The sequence below is a fragment of the Panthera tigris genome, chromosome D4, assembly GCF_018350195.1.
Source record: "Panthera tigris isolate Pti1 chromosome D4, P.tigris_Pti1_mat1.1, whole genome shotgun sequence".
NCBI classification, from domain to species: Eukaryota; Metazoa; Chordata; class Mammalia; order Carnivora; family Felidae; genus Panthera; species Panthera tigris.
The window spans coordinates 85,967,616-85,988,149 of NC_056672.1; the positions used below are offsets into that span (position 1 = coordinate 85,967,616).

Sequence of the window (20,534 nt, forward strand, 5' to 3'; positions counted from 1 at the left end):
ACAGACCGAGAGATCGTGACCTGGCTGAAGTCGGACGCTTAACCGACTGCGCCACCCAGGCGCCCCAACCCTTACATCTTTAAGACTGTTGAAGGTGGAAGGACTCATCTCTGCAGCTTCTTTTTGCTCTTTAGGGGTGAAGAGATATCTTTACCCATGAGACAATATTGATCATTTGGGGAACACATAGAAGAGCTATAGAAGGCAGAGGCAGCTGGATCCAAGGTGGACAACGATTATGAACCTCCTTGAGTGGAAAGGATCATCTGTTGACTTGAAGTTATTGTAGTGATGGAGTCTTGTCACCAGGCAGAGACATGGGAGAAAACAGCCAAATGTAATTAGAATAACAAGAAAGAGCAACCCGAATAAAAGTCCTTTGGTAACTGATGAAAATCCTCAAGTCCAGGAGTTTAACCAATCATGAAAGGAAAGGGAGGGATTATTTAAAGCACCAGTTTGAGTATTCCGGTCAGTTAGAAATCCAGAAATATTTGTGTGATAATCTAGAATGCATACTGATGCAGTTTTGCATTTGACGGGGTGGTCTGGAGCTGATGAACAAGAAAGTTTCTAGAAGACATCTTTGGAGCAAAAATATGATTTTATTAAAGCACATGGACAGGACCCAGGGGCAGGAAGAGTTGCACTGGGGTTGTGATGGGTAACTGATTATATACCCTCATGTGGGGAGGGGGTCAGGGATAGAGCAAGCCTCTAAGGTATTTTGGAAGCAACGTTTCTGGGACCCTGAGGGGATAGCTGTTGCTAGTAAACACCACTTATTACTGTTGAATAAAACCTCAATCATGAGACCCTTCAGATGCATAACATGGGGCCTTAAGCTTGGAGTATGATTGCTAGCATATACATTGGGGCAGTTGAGATAAAGGAAGTAGACTTACAGGATCCTGGAGGTTGGGATAATGTTAAGCTAAGGTTCTCTTTGCCCCTGGCAAAGTGTCATTAATGAGGCAGCTGAGATCCCAGAGGGAGGCTACTCTGCTGGATTCAAGGACTTGCCAATAGGCGTAGGCAATAAGGGGATTTAATTTTTCATTTGCCTTAGCTTCCTACATCACCATGGCAAACAATTAAATGCCTTTCCTTTGTTCTTGGGTAGCTCGGAGTGTATGAGAAATGTGTTACATATTCCACCCGGGGGAGGGGGCATATGCCAGCCTGTTTTGCCCTCTGCTTGCTCCACCCTCCCTCATCATATCCCCCCTGAACAATTTTGATCCTTAAATCTTTATGTTTGTTGAAGGAAGAAGGTCTCATCTTCTGTAGCTTCTTCCTGCTGAGCAGGGACATAGAGTTGTTGCTACCTATGGGTCAATATTGGTCCATCAGGGAACATAGGGCAGTTAAGGTGAGGCAGCTGAGTCCAAGGTGGACAACGTGTATGAACCACCTTGAGTGTTACGGAACCCAGGCTGGAACGCTGGCGGAAAAACCAACTGGCACTCAGAGATCTTGGTGGATCAGAGATTAATTTAACACCGGCGGACACAGAGGAGACAGTTTCTCCAAAGATCTGAGCCCCGAATGCCAGCAGGAAGGGTAATTTATAGTTATCAGCCTCCATATTTGCGGGGGGAGGGGGAGGGTTTTGCGCACAGTAAACAAAGGAAGAAGAACCCAGAGGAGGAGTATCTAAGCTAGAGACCAGAGTTTGTTTTCACTCCATCAGCCTTTCTTTGGTGTACTTTATCCACTTCTCCAACATTTCCCCCTTGATGCCTTAAAAAAAAAACTTTTAGTAGGCATCACCTTTCAGTTTTACAGGTTGGTACTCTTGGAAGGCTAAGATGTGTGCAGTAGTTTGGCGAGCAACAGTGTTTTCAATAAAATGTACCACAGCATTCAGTATACAGGGGCCGATGGATACAGTAAAATTATGGAGAGGAGGGGCCAGGGCAGGAAGCCGGGATGCCCAATCCGTGAGATCCCATCCTTCCATTGATTGATACTTTTCTGTTGTCTATGTTGAATTCTTTCCTTGAGTTCCTGAACCTTAGTTGTAACTATTCCTGACTGGTTTATGAAATAGCAACATTCTTCCCCCAGAAAGATGCAAGTCCCTCCTTTTTCTAAAGTGAGGAGGTTGAGGGGTTGCCTATTTTGGAGGGTCACTGCCGCCAGAAAGTTTATTTGGCTTTGTAAGGTTACCAGAGAATCTGCCACCCGTTCCATGTCTTCATTTATCTCTTGAGATAGTCTATGGTACAGTCCTACGGGTGAACCTGTGCCCCCTATTCTGGTTCCTATTCCTGTCACAATTCCTGCGCCTATCAGAATGGGTAGCAGGGTTGCCCATTTAGCCCGGAACTTGGGGATAAAGGCTGTTAGGAGCTGATCTTCAGTGTACACGGGTATCTCTGGGGTAAGGAAGAGGAAATAACATCTGAGTCCAGTTGGCCTCTAAGCATCGGTAGGCTGAATTAGAGGTCAAAGGGATAGGAGTGGCTAAGTAAGCCCTCCGGCTGAGCGGCAAGCACATCCAGCAGGTTTGGGTGTGATTATCTATTTTATGGAGGAGTTGTAGAGTAGTGTTGGCCCAACGCTGGAGTGGGGAATTGGTAAGCATCTGATTGAGGGCTGAAAGGTCAAACCTTGGTAGGTTGTCAGGGGAGTGGTCACCTTTATGGCTTTTATTACCCTGTCCTGGGTATCCTTTATAACTTTTTGAAGGGCCCTGTCTGGCATCCCTCCCCCATCTGAGATCCCTCATTGAGGAAGGTAAGTGTAGCAAGCTCGCTTCTCTCTCTGGAGGCCCTTGTTGTGACATGGGTCCCTGACATTTTGGGTTATCTCTATGGTCCAATACTTAGTCCTTGGGACACCAGGTGACTGACAGAGAGTGGGTGTTTTTCCCTTGTAGCAATCTTTGTGGAGGGAGGTGAAGGTGCTGAATGCCCTTGACCCCCTTATTTTTATATAACAATCCTGGGGGCAAAGTGGGTAAGCGGCAATTGTGAGGGTGAGAGAGGTTATCATAATATACAGGAAATACTTAATAATCCTCCCATCCAGAGGAGGTATGTGAGACCTGGCATGGATCTTTTTTTAAAATTTTTTAAATGTTTATTTATTTTTGAGAGAGAGCATGAGCAGGGGAGGGGAAGAGAGAGACAGAGACACAGAATCCAAAGCAGACTCCAGGCTCTGAGCTGTCAGCACAGAGCCTGTTGTGGGGCTCGAGCTCATGAACCGTGAGATCATGACCTGAGCTGAAGTCAGCTACTTAACCAACTGAAACATCCAGGCGCCCCTGGCATGCATCTTTTGTCCCATGTCCAGCTTGTTAGTGCAGTCTCTATCAGCCCAACAGTAAGAAGTAAGATCAGGGCTATGACACCAGTAAGGGGCAAGGGCTCACAGAGTTGCATCCAAACCCCTGGGCTTAGTCCACATGTTGATTCCTTAAGCTTCTGTCATGCGCAGGCCAGCCAGCTTCTGGGGTGTGGCTGGAGCAGGGCTGGAGATCTCAGGGGCCAGTGTCTTTTTGAGGGTCAGTTTAAGTGGGTTGACTGGATCTGGATCACTTCGCCAGGTTGAGGGTTCCTCTGAGTTACCTTCTTAGCTCTGGAGTGATGGACCCATGGGGTGACACCTGAAACTGAATCCTCTATTTGGTTGTATGTCAGTAAAGTCCACCTCCAAGTCTTCAAAAGGGGCGGGTTTCTGGTAACTGTCAGATCAGGTTTAGGGAAGATATGGTTTGCATATTTAGAGATTCATCCTGTCCAGTTGTTTAAATAATCATGCCCATGGGGTCTTATTATTATCCCCTAGAATAACAAGCACAGAAGATTGTCTATACACAAAATACAGTGACAATTTTCTGAAGTTTACCTCAAGTTGTCTAGTTTAGGCAAACAACAAACATTTAAAGGCAATCATAACTAGAATTTAACATCCATTATGGTACATTGTTGAAACATAGTTGTTTTCTCTAAAAATCCCCCCTTTCTAGAGATAGCCCAATTGGGACCAATTCATTTGTAGAACAAATTCAGTCTTAACAAATCTGGCCTAATTATTTACATAAGCTCAGCAAGAATAGCGATTAGTCATGAGGATCTTTTAAAGTTTGCTTTGTTGGAACCTTTTATAAGGAATCTCTGGGTTGAACTTTTAGTAGCCTCTCCAGACCAGAAGACAAGCCAAATACTTGCCATCAGACAGGCCTGCAATACCTGTAGAATTGGGCGAATTCCTCTTCACAAGGTCCCCAAGATCTCCTGAGGTTCCTGCACCTGCCAGGAAGTGACCTTCTTTACTCACTTGGTGAGGCTGCTGGGAACTCTGTAAGTCAGTCACCAGGCCAACATTTCCAAGGGACTTTATGGCTCCATGTTTTATAAAGCCAACCCTAATTCCTTAAAGCTGTCTGGTCATATCTGAGTCTATGAATGTCATCCTCAAATATGACATTCCAGTCAAAGCCTTGGTAAAATAACCAGTATTTCCAATGGTGACCTATTACAAGATGAACAGATTCTTATCGAACTTATGCAAGCAATTGTAATTGCCATGAAAGAAAGAATACTCATTGAGAGTTTTGAATTTCAGGGGAGTTATGTAGAGAGAAAAGATAAATGTTTCAGTTTATAAATGCATATTTTATGACATTTTTGTGTATCATAGATATCTTAAGAGAAAGTTTCCTTAATCTGGAAGAGGAAACATTAGAGAACCAGCAATATTTTTAACAAGAATCACAAAACTATAATCTTCCTCAGTTTATTTAATCCCATGTTCCTAATTTTTGTTCAATTTGAATGCAGCTTTTGAGTTCTGGAAATTCTTACCCATTTTAGTATTAATCTTAAAGGTGCTGAATACCTGTATTTATCCCCAAAGTCCTTTTTATAAATCTCCTTGAAGAAGAAACACGTTTTGTGAGAGAATAAGAACAATTATAAATGACAAAATCTTAGAAATAGACATCATTAAAGATCTGATGAGAGTTCATTATGATGCAATTGACAGAGAAATTCAGTTATTTCTGTGACACATAACATCTCAAGTAATCAGAATATTAAGTGATGACCTTATATCAAAACATTAAAACTTTAGGAATTGCATATATTTGGGCAGTTACAGCATTTACCTGTGCAATACAACCTAAGGTTTACCATTGTATGACAGTGCTTTTCCAAGTAACTTAGCATCCCAAATACAAGGACCTAGTTGGTCAAGAAGACTTTATTTACCATTTAAATCCTGAGAAGTTTGTTAAAACCCCAGAAGTCATAAGTGCATCCTAAATAGGATTACAGATCGTTACAAATCTTACAATTTTATTTATTCAACCAAAGTGGCAATAAAATATCCCAAAGGTGAATGTATAGCATTATACACATATTATTGAAACCTAGCTCCTTCAACATTGAGAAGTTTTTTTTTTTTAAACATTTTTTTTAACGTTTATTTATTTTTGAGACAGAGCATGAATGGGGGAGGGGCAGAGAGAGAGGGAGACACAGAATCGGAAACAGGCTCCAGGCTCTGAGCCATCAGCCCAGAGCCTGATGCGGGGCTCGAACTCACGGACCGCGAGATCGTGACCTGAGCCGAAGTCGGACGCTTAACTGACTGAGCCACCCAGGCGCCCCTACATTGAGAAGTTTTAACTAAGTAATCAAAGACCTGATAGAGATGAAACCTACAACTTTTATTTTCCTGGAGGATAAGCCTTTGTTTGCATTGTCTTACCAAGAGCAGATCAACAGTTCAAGAAAACTTGTCATTTGAGCTGAGAGAAAAGCAGAATTTCAACCTTATACCAGTGTATTTTTAAAATTTCATTCATCTTAACCTGCTACAACTTTCTTTTGCTTTCAAATTTTGTCCCAAAGCCATTTTTTCCCCAAATAACTAGTCTCACTTAGGACAAAATTACTTTCTTCTACCCTCAAGAAAAATGCATTTTCATTCTTTATATCTTTCTTATATACCTCCTATTTTCCTATATGCAGGGTTGTTTTCTTTATTTTCATCAGTCTTAACGTTTATTTATTTTTGAGACAGAGAGAGAGCATGAACGGGGGAGGGTCAGAGAGAGGGAGACACAGAATCTGAAACTGGCTCCAGGCTCTGAGCTGTCAGCACAGAGCCCGACGCGGGGCTTGAACTCACGGACTGCGAGATCATGACCCGAGCCGAAGTCGGCCGCTTAACCGGCTGAGCCACCCAGGCGCCCCTATTTTCATCAGTCTTAAGTACATTTACCAGAATTTTATTTTATTTATTTATTTATTTTTTATTTTTATTTTTTTAATTTTTTTTTCAACGTTTTTTATTTATTTTTGGGACAGGAGAGAGACAGACAGAGCATGAACGGGGGAGGGGCAGAGAGAGGGAGACACAGAATCGGAAACAGGCTCCAGGCTCCGAGCCATCAGCCCAGAGCCCGACGCGGGGCTTGAACTCACGGACCGCGAGATCGTGACCTGGCTGAAGTCGGACGCTTAACCGACTGCGCCACCCAGGCGCCCCATTTACCAGAATTTTAACTCTTAGGAAACCTTAGTCTCCAACTGAGGACTTAGTAACCAATTGAGAGGTGTTTACATCAGAATTTTTAATTTTTTTTTACATTTATTTATTTTTGAGACACAGAGAGAGACAGAGCACAACTGGGGGAGGGGCAGAGAGAGAGGGAGACAGAATCTGAAACAGGGTTCAGGCTCTGAGCTACCAGCACAGAGCCTGACGTGGGGCTCAAACTCACAAACCATGAGATCATGACCTGAGTCGAAGTTGGATGCCCAACCGACTGAGCCACCCAGGTGCTCCCAGAATTTTTTTTATATGGTAAATTCATGAACCAATTAAATACAAAGCATGTTTTCCGATAGATCTGAAAAGCCTTAAATTTCTCAGCAATAAGAAGTTAAAAACACACATCTGTGTTCAATCATCAAAGCTTTAGCATCCCATTCTATCTGGAAAGTTTCAGGTTACCAAGGACCTTGAAAGTTATCTTAACAATTGCCCATGAAAACTTAGAGACAGAAAACATTAACTATCATTAACAAATTGCAACAGAGATAACATGAACTTATTTGATCTTTGCTGATAACTTTAAAGACAGGTCCAATAAACTTAAGTTAGTTTAAACATCGAATATGTTTCACCTGCGTCCACCTGAAAGTCAATCAATTTTTCCCCATTGTCAATTTTCATCTGGGGCACTAGTGGAGATATCTGAAATGGGTGGTCCAAGGGGGGGGCGGGGTGGACTTTGCTCCTTGACTTGGAGGATGGGAGGTGGAACCAATGGTGCCTGAGACATTGAGAATGGTATAGGACCACACCCAAGTTGGTGCAGAAACATGAGGGGGAGGGGAAGGCAGAAGCAGCAACTGCTTGGGAATATTCCTTGAAGTCCCTGTCCCGAGGTAGACTGGCCACAGTTGGCTCTAATTATAGCCATTAACCTGGGAAATGAGGGAGAATCCCTCACCTCTATTAAGCAGAGGAACAGGGAGAGAGAGTCAGTGTCCCCTTTTAGTCTGGTTCTATCTCGGCTAGACCATAAGGTCCCCTTCTCGAGGTTCCTCCTGATTTCACCTGGGGTTTTGGGACTTTCCCTGGTTGGGACACATTCTTTTTAAGTCCTTTCCCCTTGAAGTAGGTCTATATTTATGGCTTTCTCGGCTTCCTGCCCTGATCCCTTGGAGAGCCTCTTGATAGCAGTGGATGTGGACCAGCATCTGGAGAGGGCCTGAGCCTGGTGGCAGCAACACAGACAAGGGAGGAGTTTCAAGCTCAGGGAAAGGGAGAGGGAGCCTAATGAGTCATGAGGAGGCAGAACACTAGGGGAGTGGTGGGTTGCTTCTTTGCCTCCCTGGGTGAGTCTCCGGGTAAAGCAGCTAAAACCTTTGCCTGGCTCTCCTTGCTCCGTCCCAACCCCATGATGCTCCCTTGAGGCGGAGTCACAAAGACAGAGGGACAGGGGCACCCCCTCCAATGAGGGGACCAGCCAGATGCCTGCCTGGCCATGTCCTGAAGGAACCCAAGTGATGCTCAGCCCCACAGGTCACAGCCCTGCAACCCACGATCAGAAACCACTCTGATATTGCCACAGACCAAGTGCCATCCATCATGGAATTGCAGACAGGCCCACTCAGACTCCATGGGCCCCTAGGACCCCAAAGGCACCCGCCCGTGGAGCCACAGAATTGAACTCAGCAGGCAAGTCGCACATTCACATACACACCAGATGTTATTACATTCCCTTCCATAGAATCCCTACTTGTGAGACTTCTCAAGTCTCAGGGAGTGATCAGGTCCCCCTTCCACCCTTGTGAGTGGGCCTGACTAGATTGGGCCCCAGCCTTACCGGTTGTGATGTTGGGTCCAGGTCCTCACCTGCCAAGTTTTCTGGAGTCCGGCGGGAACAACAGAGCGGGGGCTGGCCTGAGGCAACCAAGCAGGAGACTGCCAAACTTCAGGCAGGGCGCTCACTCTTCCTTGCAATCCCTCATTCCGTCACCGCCTCACCGTTCTCCCAAATCGGTGGCAACAATGGGCCAGCGTGGTTGGGTTTACTGGTCAGGGAACCAAATTTGTTATGGAACCAGGCCGGAACGCTGGCGGAAAAACCAACCAGCACTCAGAGATCTTGGTGGATCAGAGATTTATTTAACATCCACAGGCTCAGAGGAGATGGTTTCCCCAAAGATCTGAGCCCCAAACGTGAGTGGGAAGGGTAATTTATATTTGTCAGCCTCCATATTTGGGAGGGGGGGTTCGTGTATGCAGCAAAGGAAGAAGAACCCAGAGGAGGGGTCTCTAAGCTAGAGACCAGAGTTTGTTTTAGCCCCATCAGCCATCTTTGGTGTACTTTATTCACTTCTCCCACAATAGAGTGACTTTCCTTATTTCCATCAGTCTTAATTATGTTTAGCAGAATTTTGACTCTTAGCAACCTTAGTGTCCAGCTGAGACTAAGTAGTAACCATTTGTAAACTGTTACACCAGAATCCTTTAGATGGAAAATTCATGAATGAATTAAGCATAAACCATGTTCTCCAATAGACCCAAATATTCCTACTTTCTCTGCAATAAGAAGTCAAAAGCACAAATCTATGTTCAGTAATTAATGCTTTAGCACTCCATTCTATTTGGAAAAGACCTAGATATCCAGTGAATTCAATCCCATTTATCCAAGTGCCAGATTACCAAAGACTATGAAAGCTATCTCAACAATTATCCGTGAAAACTTTGAGATACACAAAATTAACTATTATTTTAAGTCATCTTGTTGCTAACAAATTGCAACAGAGACAACATGAGCTTATTTGATCTTTAGGAAACCTTGATAGAATAAAGTTTTAATTTGATGCTGGTAACTTTAAATACATATCTATCTTAGCTAAACCAACAAACTTAAATAAGCTTAAACGTCGAATACGTTCCACCTGCGTTCACTTAAAAGACAATTGATTTGTTCCCCATTGTCATATTTTACCTGGGACAGCAGTGGGGGAATCTGAAGTGGGCGATCCAAGGGGGTGCTCATTGCTCCTTGACATGTGGGTGGAAGGATGGTATAGAAGCCAGTTACTTAGGTCACAAGGAAGGTGAGGCAGAAAAGGAGCAGGGGGAGGGGAAGGCAGAAGAGGCAAAATGCCAGAAGGCAGAGAAAGAGGATTCCTGGTTCTAACCCTTGTCATCTGGGAAAGAGGAGACGCCATGTTTGTTTGTTTGTTTGTTTGTTTGTTTTGATTTCCACCAAAGTGGAAATAGGGAGTCTATGCCAGGCTAGAGAAGACAGGGAATTTCCCTGAAACAAAGGGAGTTTCAGCAGCTGCTGGAGAATATTCTTCAAGTCCCTGCCCCTAGATAGACTAACCGCAGTTGGCTCCAATTATAGCCATTAACTAGGGAAATGAATGAGGGAGAGGCCCCCACATCTATTAGGAGGAGGAACAGAGAGAGTCAGCATCCCCTTTGTCAGGGATGGCCTGTATTTCCTCTAGCAACTGAGTTCCATCAGGAGGAGGCCTGTTAGGATATCCACTATGTTGGGAGGGAGCTTACTAGCCACACACATTTGGGCAAATACATTCTGTAAAAAATTTTTTTAACATTTATTTATTATTGAGAGACACACACACACAGCGTGAGCAGGGGAGGGGAAGAGAGAGGGGGAGACACAGAATCCGAAGCAGGCTCCAGGCTCTGAGCTGTCAGCACAGAGCCTGACGGGGGGCTTGAACTCACAAACTGTGAGATCATAACCTGAGCTGAAGTCAGTCGCCTAACTAACTGAGCCACCCAAGCGCCTCAAGGTAAATACATTCTGCAACAGACCTTTTGGTCTGGGTCCTTACTTAGAACTGTGAGGGCCTGGAACTAGGGTGCCTCCGTCCATTTACCCTGTTTTCTGCAGAAGAGATCTAACTTCTTCATCCTACTAAGGCCATGCAGTGTTACAGGAAATCAGTCCTTTCCTAAATTTTGCAATCCAAATTGTTCCCAGTGGGTTGAAAAGGCATCCCAAGGATGAGTCGTTGGCAACCAAGGAGAAGGTCCCATCCTCCTCCTAGAGAGAGAAAAGTATAGAAGGTCCATTACCACAAAAATCCACGCCCCCCCCCCAACTCCCAGGTGGCATCCCAGGCACAAGATATATCAGAGGTTCCTGAGGTGTCAAAGTGATCTGAGGCATACCTTGATTCGCTATGATCAGCTGCTAAGGACTTCTGTAGGAGTGATGCTAGTGTCCCCCTGTTTTCCCATTGCATCCTAGGCTACAAATAGGTGTGGGCAGATGGACCTAGTTTGCCTTGCTGAGAAGGCTGAGGAAACTACCGTTTTTAACCCATGGAAAACACTGGAAAAGTTTTACAAGGGGGAATTGCCCAATTTTGTAATTTAAGTAGTAGTTAGCAGAGGTCATTGACTGAAAACAGTGAAGACAGAAACCCATGATGATCTAACCTACATTCCAACACATAACATCATTAGAGCCAACTTCGTAGGAAACATTCCCAGTTGGGTTTTAATTCAATCAGGACTTGTTTTGCCGGCACCCAGGGTAGGTCCCACAGCCAGAACTAGCTAGACCAGGGATGTGGAGGGGATCACATTAGACCGATGAGGAGGAAACCTCACACGGGAATCTTAAGATTGGCAGCCATGCTAGTCACTTAGGTGGCTGTCCCGTGCCCAAAACAGACAATTATGTATAAGGATAGGAATAAAGAGAGGGCATCAAGTTTCTGGGTCATTTTGTCTTTCCTGACTGGACACTCACTTCCAGACAAAAGCCAGGCTTTCTCCTCCCCGTAGAGTAGCCATGGGCTAGAGGAGTATAACCTGAACAATAAACAGGAAAGTGTTCCAATAACACCATACTCCTTGAAAAGCCCCAGAAATAAGAGTAAAGGAACCAAGTTTGCACCGAAGCTCAGAGTCCAGATGAAAAGACTGACACTTCCATATTGGGAGACAAATGATAAAGTTTTAGAGTGTGTGTGTGTGTGTGTGTGTGTGTGTGTGTGTTGGGGCGGGGGGAGGGTTGTTCCAGAGCTAATAGCCAAGAAAGAATTCCTGAAGATGTGTTTGGTGCAAAAAAAAAGTGATTTTATTAAAGCAAGGGGACAGGCCCCATGGGCAGAAAGAGCTGCACTCTGGTTGTGAAGACTGACTGATTATGTACTATGAAGTTAGAGGGGGGTATAGTCAAAAGGAAGGGAGGCCTCCAGAAGGCCTCCAGAAGGCCTCCAGAAGGACTTTGATATGCTAAAGAGGACTCCTAATCACCTCAGGCCTTGCTATTGTCAAGCTAAGGTTGTTTTACCTCTAGTAAGGCATTTGTATTAGGAATGGTGGGGGTTCCTAGAGAAATGTTCTATTCCTTGCCTCAATTATTTGTCAATGGGTTGCAGCATATCAGGAAATTTAATTTACCTTATATTTACTTCTTGCCTTTCTTCCCTGCATCACCATGGGGGTGGGGGTGATAATAGGGCTCCAGGAAATTGAGTCTATAGACTTCTGGAGGTCAGGCTATTGATAACATTGCCTTTTCTTATAATCTACTAAGATATTTGTAAACTGATGGGAGACTCATGTCCTGCATGACTGGGATCTCTATCAGTCAACCATTTGTTTTGTGTGTGTGTGTGTGTGTGTGTGTGTGTGTGTGTGTGTGTGTGTGTTTTACCTTTTCTTTGTTCTTGGGCAGCCAGAGGAATGTCACACATATCCCACCTGGGGGGGTGGAGTTCTATCTAGCTTGTACATTGCCCTCAGTTTTCCTTATGTTCCCTCTTTACCCAGAGTCCCTTCTCTCAGGGCCCACCACCCAAAGGCCATGCTTGTTCCCCTGCAGCAGATGGAAGAGCCATTGAGGTTCTGGGAGTCTCATCTGTGGCCAGTGAGCCCTCAGGACAGCTTCAGGTTAGGCATTCCGCCTGCTCTGGCCAACTTGGTGACATCTAGGAGACACGGCCCAGGGGCTGGGACCCATCACTGCCTCCCATGGACAGCCAAGCCCCCATGAGGAAAGTGCCTCCCTCCTGGACAAAGCTGGGATCAGCCATGGCGGGAGCACTTCTGGGGGTCCAGTCCTAGCCTGGGCTCCACAGTCCAAGACTATGGCCAGAGATGGCAGGTGGTATCAGTGATCTCTCAAGGATGAGGCTGAGTCCTAGCACTCACTGTGACCCAAAGTACCTGGTGTCCAGAGAGGCAGGGTAGAGAGCCCCGCTTGGGGCCCCAGCCCACCACCCCTTTTTACAAAGTGCAAATGCATGGCTTGCATTGTCCCCCAGCAGGATGGAACCGGGACTTTAGCCTCAGAGTTCTACTCTGTCAAGCTGTCTTATTTGTGGCTGGCATGCCTAGCTTGGGGTTTCTGTCCACTGGGCCCACAGGAGGGGCCAAGTCCCTTAGGGGTGAGCTGAAGTCTGCGTTCACCTTGCCAATGGGGCATGGATGAAATGGAGCAATGACTCAAGGTATGAATGATGTGGCTTTGGAATGGTGGGGATTCAGAGCTGACAGCCAAGAAAGAATTTTTGAGATATCTTTGGTGCAGAAAAAGTGATTTAAAAATTTTTTTTAATTTAATTTATCTTTTAAATTTACATCCAAGTTAGTTAGCATATAGTGTAACAATGATTTCAGGAGTAGATTCGTTAATGCCCCTTACCCATTTAGCCCATCCCCCCCCCACAACCCCTCCAGTAACCTTCTGTTTGTTCTCCATATTTAAGAGTCTCAAGTTTTTGTCCCCCTCCCTGCTTTTATATAATTCTTTCTTCCCTTCCCTTATGTTTATCTGTTTTGTATCTTAAAGTTTTTATATAAGTGAAGTCATATGATATTTGTCTTTCTCTGACTAATTTTTGCTTAGCATAATACCCTCTAGTTCCATCCATGTAGTTGCAAATGGCAAGATTTCATTCTTTTTGAATTGCCGAGTAATACTCCATTGTGTGTATACACACACACACACACACACACACACACACATGTATATGTATATGCATACATATATACCACATCTTCTTTATCCATTCATCCATTGATGGACATTTGGGCTGTTTCCATACTTTAGCTATTGTTGATAGTGCTGCTATAAACATTGGGGTGCATGTGCTCCTTTGAGCACCTGTATCCCTGTATCCCTTGGATAAATACTTAGTAGTGCAATTGCTGGATCATAGGGTAGTTCTATTTTTAATTTTTTTGAGGAACCTCCATATTGTTTTCCAGAGTGGCTGCACCAGTTTGCATTCCCACCAGCAGTGCAGAAGAGATCCTCTTTCTCTGCATCCTCGCCAACATCTTTTGTTGCCTGAGTTGTTGATGTTTGCCATTCTGACAGGTGTGAGGTGGTATTTCATTGTGGTTTTGATTTGTATTTCCCTGATGATGAGTGATGTTGAGCATTTTTCCATGTGTCAGTTGGCCACCTGGATGTCTTGTTTGAAGAAGTGTCTATTCATGTCTTTTGCCCATTTCTTCACTGGATTATTTGTTTTTTGGGTGTTGAGTTTCATAAGTTCTTTATAGATTTTGGATACTAATCCTTTATCTGATAAGTAATTTGCAAATATCTTCTCGCATTCCATCGTTGCCTTTTAGTTTTGCTGATTGTTTCCTTTGCTGTGCGGAAGCTTTTATTTTGATGAGGTCCCAGTAGGTCATTTTTGCTTTTATTTCCCTTGCCTCTAGAGACATGTTGAGTAAGAAGTTGCTGTGGCCAAGGTCAAAGAAGGTTTTGCCTGATTTCTCCTCAAGGATTTTGATGGTTGCCTGTCTTACATTTAGGTCTTTCATCCATTTTGAGTTTATTTTGGGGTATGGTGTAAGGAAGTGATCCAGGTTCATTTTTCTGTATGTTGCTGTCCAGTTTTCCCAGCACCACTTGCTGAAGAGACTATCTTTATTCCATTGAATATTATTCTTTCCTGCTTTGTCAAAGATTACTTGGCCATACGTTTGTGGGTACACTTCAGGGTTCTCTATTCTGTTCCATTGATCTGAGTGTCTGTTTTTGTGCCAGTACCATACTGTCTTGATGATTAGAGCTTTGTAATACAGCTTGCAGTCCAAAGGTGATTTTGTTAAAGCATGGGGACAGGACTCTTGGACAGAAAGAGCTGCTGCACTGGGGTTGTGAAGAGTGACTGGTTATATACCATGGGTTGGGGGAGATAAAGTTAAGAGGAAGTTCTAAAGGGATTTTCATATTCTCAAGAAGACTTGCACATTACTGGAGGCCTAGCTGTTGTTAAGCTAAGGTTGTTTTGCCCTCTAGCAAAGCATTAACATTAAGACAGTAAGGAATTCCTGGAGAAATGTTACACTCCATTTTTGCCTCATGTATTTGTCAATGGGCTGCAGGTCATAATGAAATTTAATGCCATGTGCCATTTCCTTCTTGCCTTTCTTCCCCATATCACTATGAGGGGGAGGTTGATACTGGGGCTCCAGGAAACTGAGTATAGGTTTCTGGAGATTAGAGAATTGATAAGATTCCATTTTTCTCCTAATTTACTAGAACAAGGGTAAATTAATGGAGACTCAAGTCCTGCAAACCTGTGATCTCTATCAGCTAACAATTTATTTTCACTCCTTTCCTTTGTTCTTGGGCATCAAGGAGTGCCTGAAGAATGTCATACATATCCCACCTGGGGGAAGAGGCATGCTAACATGTGCTTTGCCCTCAGCTTGCCTTATGCTCCTTCATAAGGAACACTCCCCGGTAGGTCTTTAGTTGTGGGGTCAGGGAAAGGGTGTTTCACCTCGTGCCAAGGCCTAGGGTGGGTACCTGGGAAGGCCAGGATCTGGGCTCCATGAGCAACACAGGGTACACTCTGTCCTTCCCTACCAGGAATGTCCTCTTTCAGCTGAGTCCCCTTCCCTTCCTTTTGGAGACCCACAAAGCAGCATGGGCTCTGTTGGTGGGAGGCATTCTCTGTTTTCATTAGGTGCAATAAGGGGGCCCCACCGCACTTACCCCACCGTGTACTTGGGCCAGAGCAGAGAAGCTCCTGGAGGTCAGAGATGACAGTTGGTCCAGATCACAGAACCCTGACCACACACAGTGCTAACCAGGGGGAAGAGACTGTGGAGACAGTCACTGTCCCTGCCAGAGATGTGGAGATATGGGGAATGCATCCTCTAGCCTCATGGACCTTTCTGCCCCTCATCTTGCATAATCCTGACCTAGGGGAAGGGCAGAAAGCTTGCCATGATCTTCAGCACGAGATACCAGCAATTGCCTCACCCTTCCAGGATTTGGCAAAGGATATGTCGCTCCACCCTGGGGTGAGCCATTGGCCACAGAGACCATAAATAGCATCCCCCCAGAAGCCTCCTCACTCATCCCCTCTATCAGGGAATATCTGGAGTGGTGCCTGCTTCCTCAGCCCTGAAGTCATGGCCTTAGGTCTCCTGTGGCTGAGCCTTGCCCTGCTGGGGTTCCTGCAGACCCAGGCCCAGGACTCCACCCAAAACCTGATCCTAGCCCCACCTCTGGACAGGGTCCCTCTGCAGCCTGACTTCCAAAATGAGCTGGTAAGGGTCCTGGAGGGGCAGGTGCAGGGAGGCCCTGAGAAGAGTGTGAACAGAGGGGAGGAGAGACAGGATGGGTTCAGACTTTAGCTCAGTCTGCCCTCTGGTGCCCTGATGGAAGACATACCTGAAACCTCCAACAACATGCAACCTTGCTGACAAGAGGGTTAGCTGAGTAGACAGACTCCCCTAGTCTACACTTTCTTCCATAATCCCTGTAGTCCTTGCAAGGTGGGAACACCTTCAGGCCCTCTACATAATGAGGAAACTGAGGCTCAGGGAAGCTAGCTGGCCACTTGCCAAGGGTCACCCTGTCCCTGACACACTCAGGGCTCCCGCCTGGCCTGATGGTCTACAGCTCCACCAGGATCATCAGCCCAGCCTGTGTGGCTAGTCTGGGTCCCAGCAGCCCAGTTAGAGGGGCTTCTGGTTGAGGCCCAGGCTGCCTAGAGGTGCCTGCAGTGATGGAGCAGGAGGGTCCCCTGGGGCTGCTCCTTGCCCTGCCTATCACCAGCCCCCATTGTAGTTCCAGGGGAAATGGTACATCGTAGGATTGGCAGGGAATGCATTTAATAAAGAAGAACACAGCCAGTTGAAGATGTATGCTACCACCTACGAGCTGAACGAAGAGAACAGCTACAATGTCACCTCTATCCTGGCCTGGTGAGTGCCACCACCTCCTAAGGGAGCATGGGGGGCCTACAAGACTGCCCTGGGGGTCCAAGAAGCAAACTAATGTCTTAGCCAAGGGGTGACCAAAGCTGAAAGATGATCATTCATCCTACCACTGGGTACTGAATCCTTGTGCTTATTCCTTCTTTCATTCACTAGATCAACATTTCTTGGTCACTTTAGCACAGACACAGTAGAGTACTGAGGATGGACAGAGACTTTCTACCAAAGAGAGCAGAGTGTCCTAGAATGGGAGGAGGGTCACTGGATCTAGCGTGGAATCCCACCTAGGACATTCTTAAGGGCTTCTAGGGAGGTGGTCTATGAAATGGGCCTTGAGGAACCAACCTGCGTCAGTAGAAGGCCTGGGACCTTCATGGCAGGGCTGCTGGGCTGAGTCAGAGAGAGCCACTTCTTCAAGAAACAGCAAGCCATTTCATGGCTGCCCTGAGCAGGAGCTGATGAGCAGTGTGGGGGGGTGGGTGGTCACAGTGGCAGGGGCCTCAGGTACTGGTGAGTATGGCTCACCAGTGGGTATGGCTGCAGCAGGGAGAGGAATGATGGTGTGCAGCCCAGGAGGCTGATCAATCATAGGTGGAGATGACCAGAGTTTGGGGCAGATTAGGACCTAGAGAGGGGAGGCAAGGCTTACCCAGCTCCTCTGGGTTTCTGGATTTGGCACTTAGGTATGGGGATAGAGCATCTGTCATTGAAGGATCCAAAGAGGGGCAGGTGTTGGGATATTGGCTCTGGAGTGCCAGGGGACCAGATGTTGGCCCAACAGCTAAGGACGTCTTTGGCATCCAGCAGACTGGAGCCTTGGTGGTGATTCCCCCAAGAATGGTTATAGCGGGATCCCGAAAGATGAGAATAGAGGACATGGGCACTTGGGTACCTCAGTTGGTTAAGCGTCCATTTTTGTCTCAGGTCATGATCTCATGGTTTGTCAGTGTGAGCCCCGCATCGGGTTCTGTGCTGACAACTCAGAGCCTGGAGCCTGCTTTGGATTCTGTGTCTCCTTCTTTCTCTGCTCCTCCCCACCTCTTGCTCGCTCTCTCTCTCTCTCTCTCTCAAAAATTAATGAAAATGTTAAAATTAAAAAAAAAAAAAAATATATATATATATATATATATATATATATATATATATATGACAAATGCCTTGGTGTGAGGAAAAGTATGGAGCAAAGGCTGCCAAGGGGAAACAGCCCAGAAGAAGGAAGGACAGTAGGTGCTGGGAGAGAGAGTATGGGCAGGTCAGAGTGGGCTCAGGGCAGAGTTGGCAGGGAGAGGCAGGGATGGGCTCAGTGGAGAAGAGCCAGGCCCATCTGAGGGGTGGGGAGTGAGGCTCCTGCTGTGGCATGGTGGGCTGTCACCCTCTTACCCACCCATCTCTTGCTTCCACAGGAACGAGACCTGTGACCACTGGCTCAGAATTTTCATCCCAAGTTCACAGCCAGGCGAATTCACCCTGGGCAACATTGAGCGTGAGTCCTGAGTGGATTGGGTCTCCAGGGTCACTGACCTTCCTGTCCCTCCACACAGATGCCAACCTGTGGAGGTCGGGGTGGAAGCAATGGCTCCTTCTACCTGGCCAGGGCAGGCTAATTCCTTAGTGTCTGCCATGCAGGTTACATTGGAACTCAGAGCTACACTGTACGAGTGGTGGCCACAGACTACAACCAGGTTGCCACGGTGTTCTTCAAGACAGTTTACAAAAACCGGGAGTTCTTCAAGATCACCCTCTATGGTGGGTCTTACCCCCTGGGACCTGTTATGTTGGGGGAGAAGAGGCCCACGACACCCAGCCCCCAAGGTTACCTACACTCCAAGCCCTGGGAGGTGGGAGAGGGGTCTGTGAAAAGAGAGGTGGGGAGGGGTCTGAGGCATCATTCATGGGTTCCACAATATTTATGGAGCTTTTGCCAGCCACTCACCAGCCATCTTGGTCACAGGGAGGACCAAGGAGTTGACCCATGAGCTGAAGGAAAACTTCATTAGCTTCGCCAAAGCCCTGGGCCTCACCGATGAGCACATCATCTTCCCTATCCACATTGGTAATCACCGGCTGGTGACAGGAGAAGGGTATATGGGTACTGCCCAGGCCTGATGTTGCCTCACTGGGGAAGGGGAGAGAGAAGGGAGGCAGAGCCCTGTTGTGGTCACTGGAGCTCCAGGAGCCACTTTGGGTTCAAGAAGACCCTGTCACACCCAGGGTTCTTGTTCCCAAGTTTCCTCCTTCACAATAGCTCAGTCCTGCCCACATGAGAATTACACATTTGGGGCCGAGCTTCCCCAGTCTCCTTGCCTGGCCATTTCTCCCTGTTCCTCCTCCCTGCCTGGCCTGTTTGTCCTGGGCCACCTCCCCCTTTGCCCTGGGGCTGGCTCACCACTGACTTGGCAGGTGCCCTTGTCCTCAAGCAGCCTGGCCTGGGTAGGTGCCTCCCCAAGGCTGAGGGTGTGTCAGGACTCAGCAGGTAAACAGGCAGAAGGCTTGGTGCTCAAGCAGGAACTTGGCTGAGCCTCACCTGCCTCCTTTGGAGAATGGGTATCACCCAGGTCTGCTTGTCCTCAGGCCTCTCCTTCAGTCCCCTTCCCTATCATCTAGTCCTCTGCTGTACCATCCCTGAAGGGAAGCCCCAGAGCTTCTGTGACTGAATCCAGGACAGCCCAGGGGCAGTGCAGGGGCCCTGGAGGTCAAGGATCCCACACACACACCCCTGCCCATGCTGACCACTTTGTCCTCCACAGATCAGTGCATCGATGAGTGAGCAAAGGTGCGGTAAGTATGACTGGAGAGGGGGCTGATGGTAGCCAGGGTGCATCTGGGAGGGGGTCCCAAGTCTGCCTTTGTCCCACCTGCCCAGCACCTCTTTATTCCCCTGACTCCCTCTCAGGTGCCCTCTGATTCTCTCCACCCCATCCCCCTCACGTCGACCTCTGCCCAGGGCATTGTCTAGCTGTCCCCACCACTCTGGACACCAGTGAGAGATCCAGGGGACCATTCTCACTACACAGCCCACCAGCTCACTGCTTCCCAAACTTCCCTGTTAATGGAACCCCTCATTACTGTCTAAATAAACACATGTCCCCCAAACTCCAACCTGTGCTCCTTGATCTCTGGGCCCTCTGAGAGGGAAAAGAATCAAGGGAAAAGAATCACAATAGTGATCCTATTAGCATCACTCCCAGGTATTGTGGTCCCCAGCAAGGGATGGAGGCCACAGAAGCTGATTCTAGCTTTGACTGAACACTTCTAGCTCCCAAATCCAGGCCCAGACCCAGACCAGCAGGAGTCGTGACTTGCCCCTGCCTCCTAGCACACTGAAGGGGCACATCTCACACCCATGTTCAACCACCTGCAGCAGGTCCAATGTCAGAGGTCCAGCCAGAACCAGGCAGATGGAGAGGGTTGGGGGTGGGTTGAGGTGCTGTCACCCCCCGTCACCAGTGATAAAGTTTTGGAGTGATGGGGGGCTCCCAAGCTAAGGGCCAATAAATATTTATTGAGGATATCTTTGGTGCAAAAATGTGATTTTATTAAAGCATGAGGACAGGACCCATGGGTGGGAAAAACTGCACTGGGTTGTGATGGGTAACTGATTATATTTAGCCTCAAATTGGAGGAGGTCAGGGATAGAGTAGGTCTCTAAGGTATTTTGGAAGCAAGGTTTCCAGGACCTTGAGGGGCTCACTGTTGCTAGGGAAACACCACTTATTACAGTTGAATAAAACCTCACTCATGAGACTCTTCAGATGCATATCAGGGGCCATAAGTTTGGAGTATGATTGCCAGCATACACCTTGGGG

General features: G+C 46.7%; 2 protein-coding genes across 2 annotated transcripts in view; both read left to right on the forward strand.

The window, feature by feature from the left end:
- LOC102969221 (neutrophil gelatinase-associated lipocalin-like) overlaps positions 1-19,506 on the forward strand; it is a 38,496-nt gene extending 18,990 nt beyond the window's left edge. The window contains exon 6 of the mRNA XM_015543052.2: positions 19,476-19,506. Coding sequence (XP_015398538.1) covers positions 19,476-19,495 — 20 coding nt within the window. The 3' untranslated portion in view covers positions 19,496-19,506. The remainder of the gene's footprint in view (positions 1-19,475) is intronic.
- LOC102968628 (neutrophil gelatinase-associated lipocalin-like) lies at positions 15,875-19,657 on the forward strand. The gene is made up of 7 exons (XM_007094454.3): positions 15,875-16,056; positions 16,580-16,716; positions 18,132-18,211; positions 18,355-18,474; positions 18,680-18,781; positions 19,476-19,506; positions 19,622-19,657. The coding sequence occupies exons 1-6, from the start codon at positions 15,919-15,921 to the stop codon at positions 19,493-19,495; spliced, it is 597 nt and encodes a 198-aa protein (XP_007094516.2). The 5' UTR covers positions 15,875-15,918; the 3' UTR covers positions 19,496-19,506; positions 19,622-19,657.
- Positions 19,658-20,534: the final 877 nt, after the last annotated feature.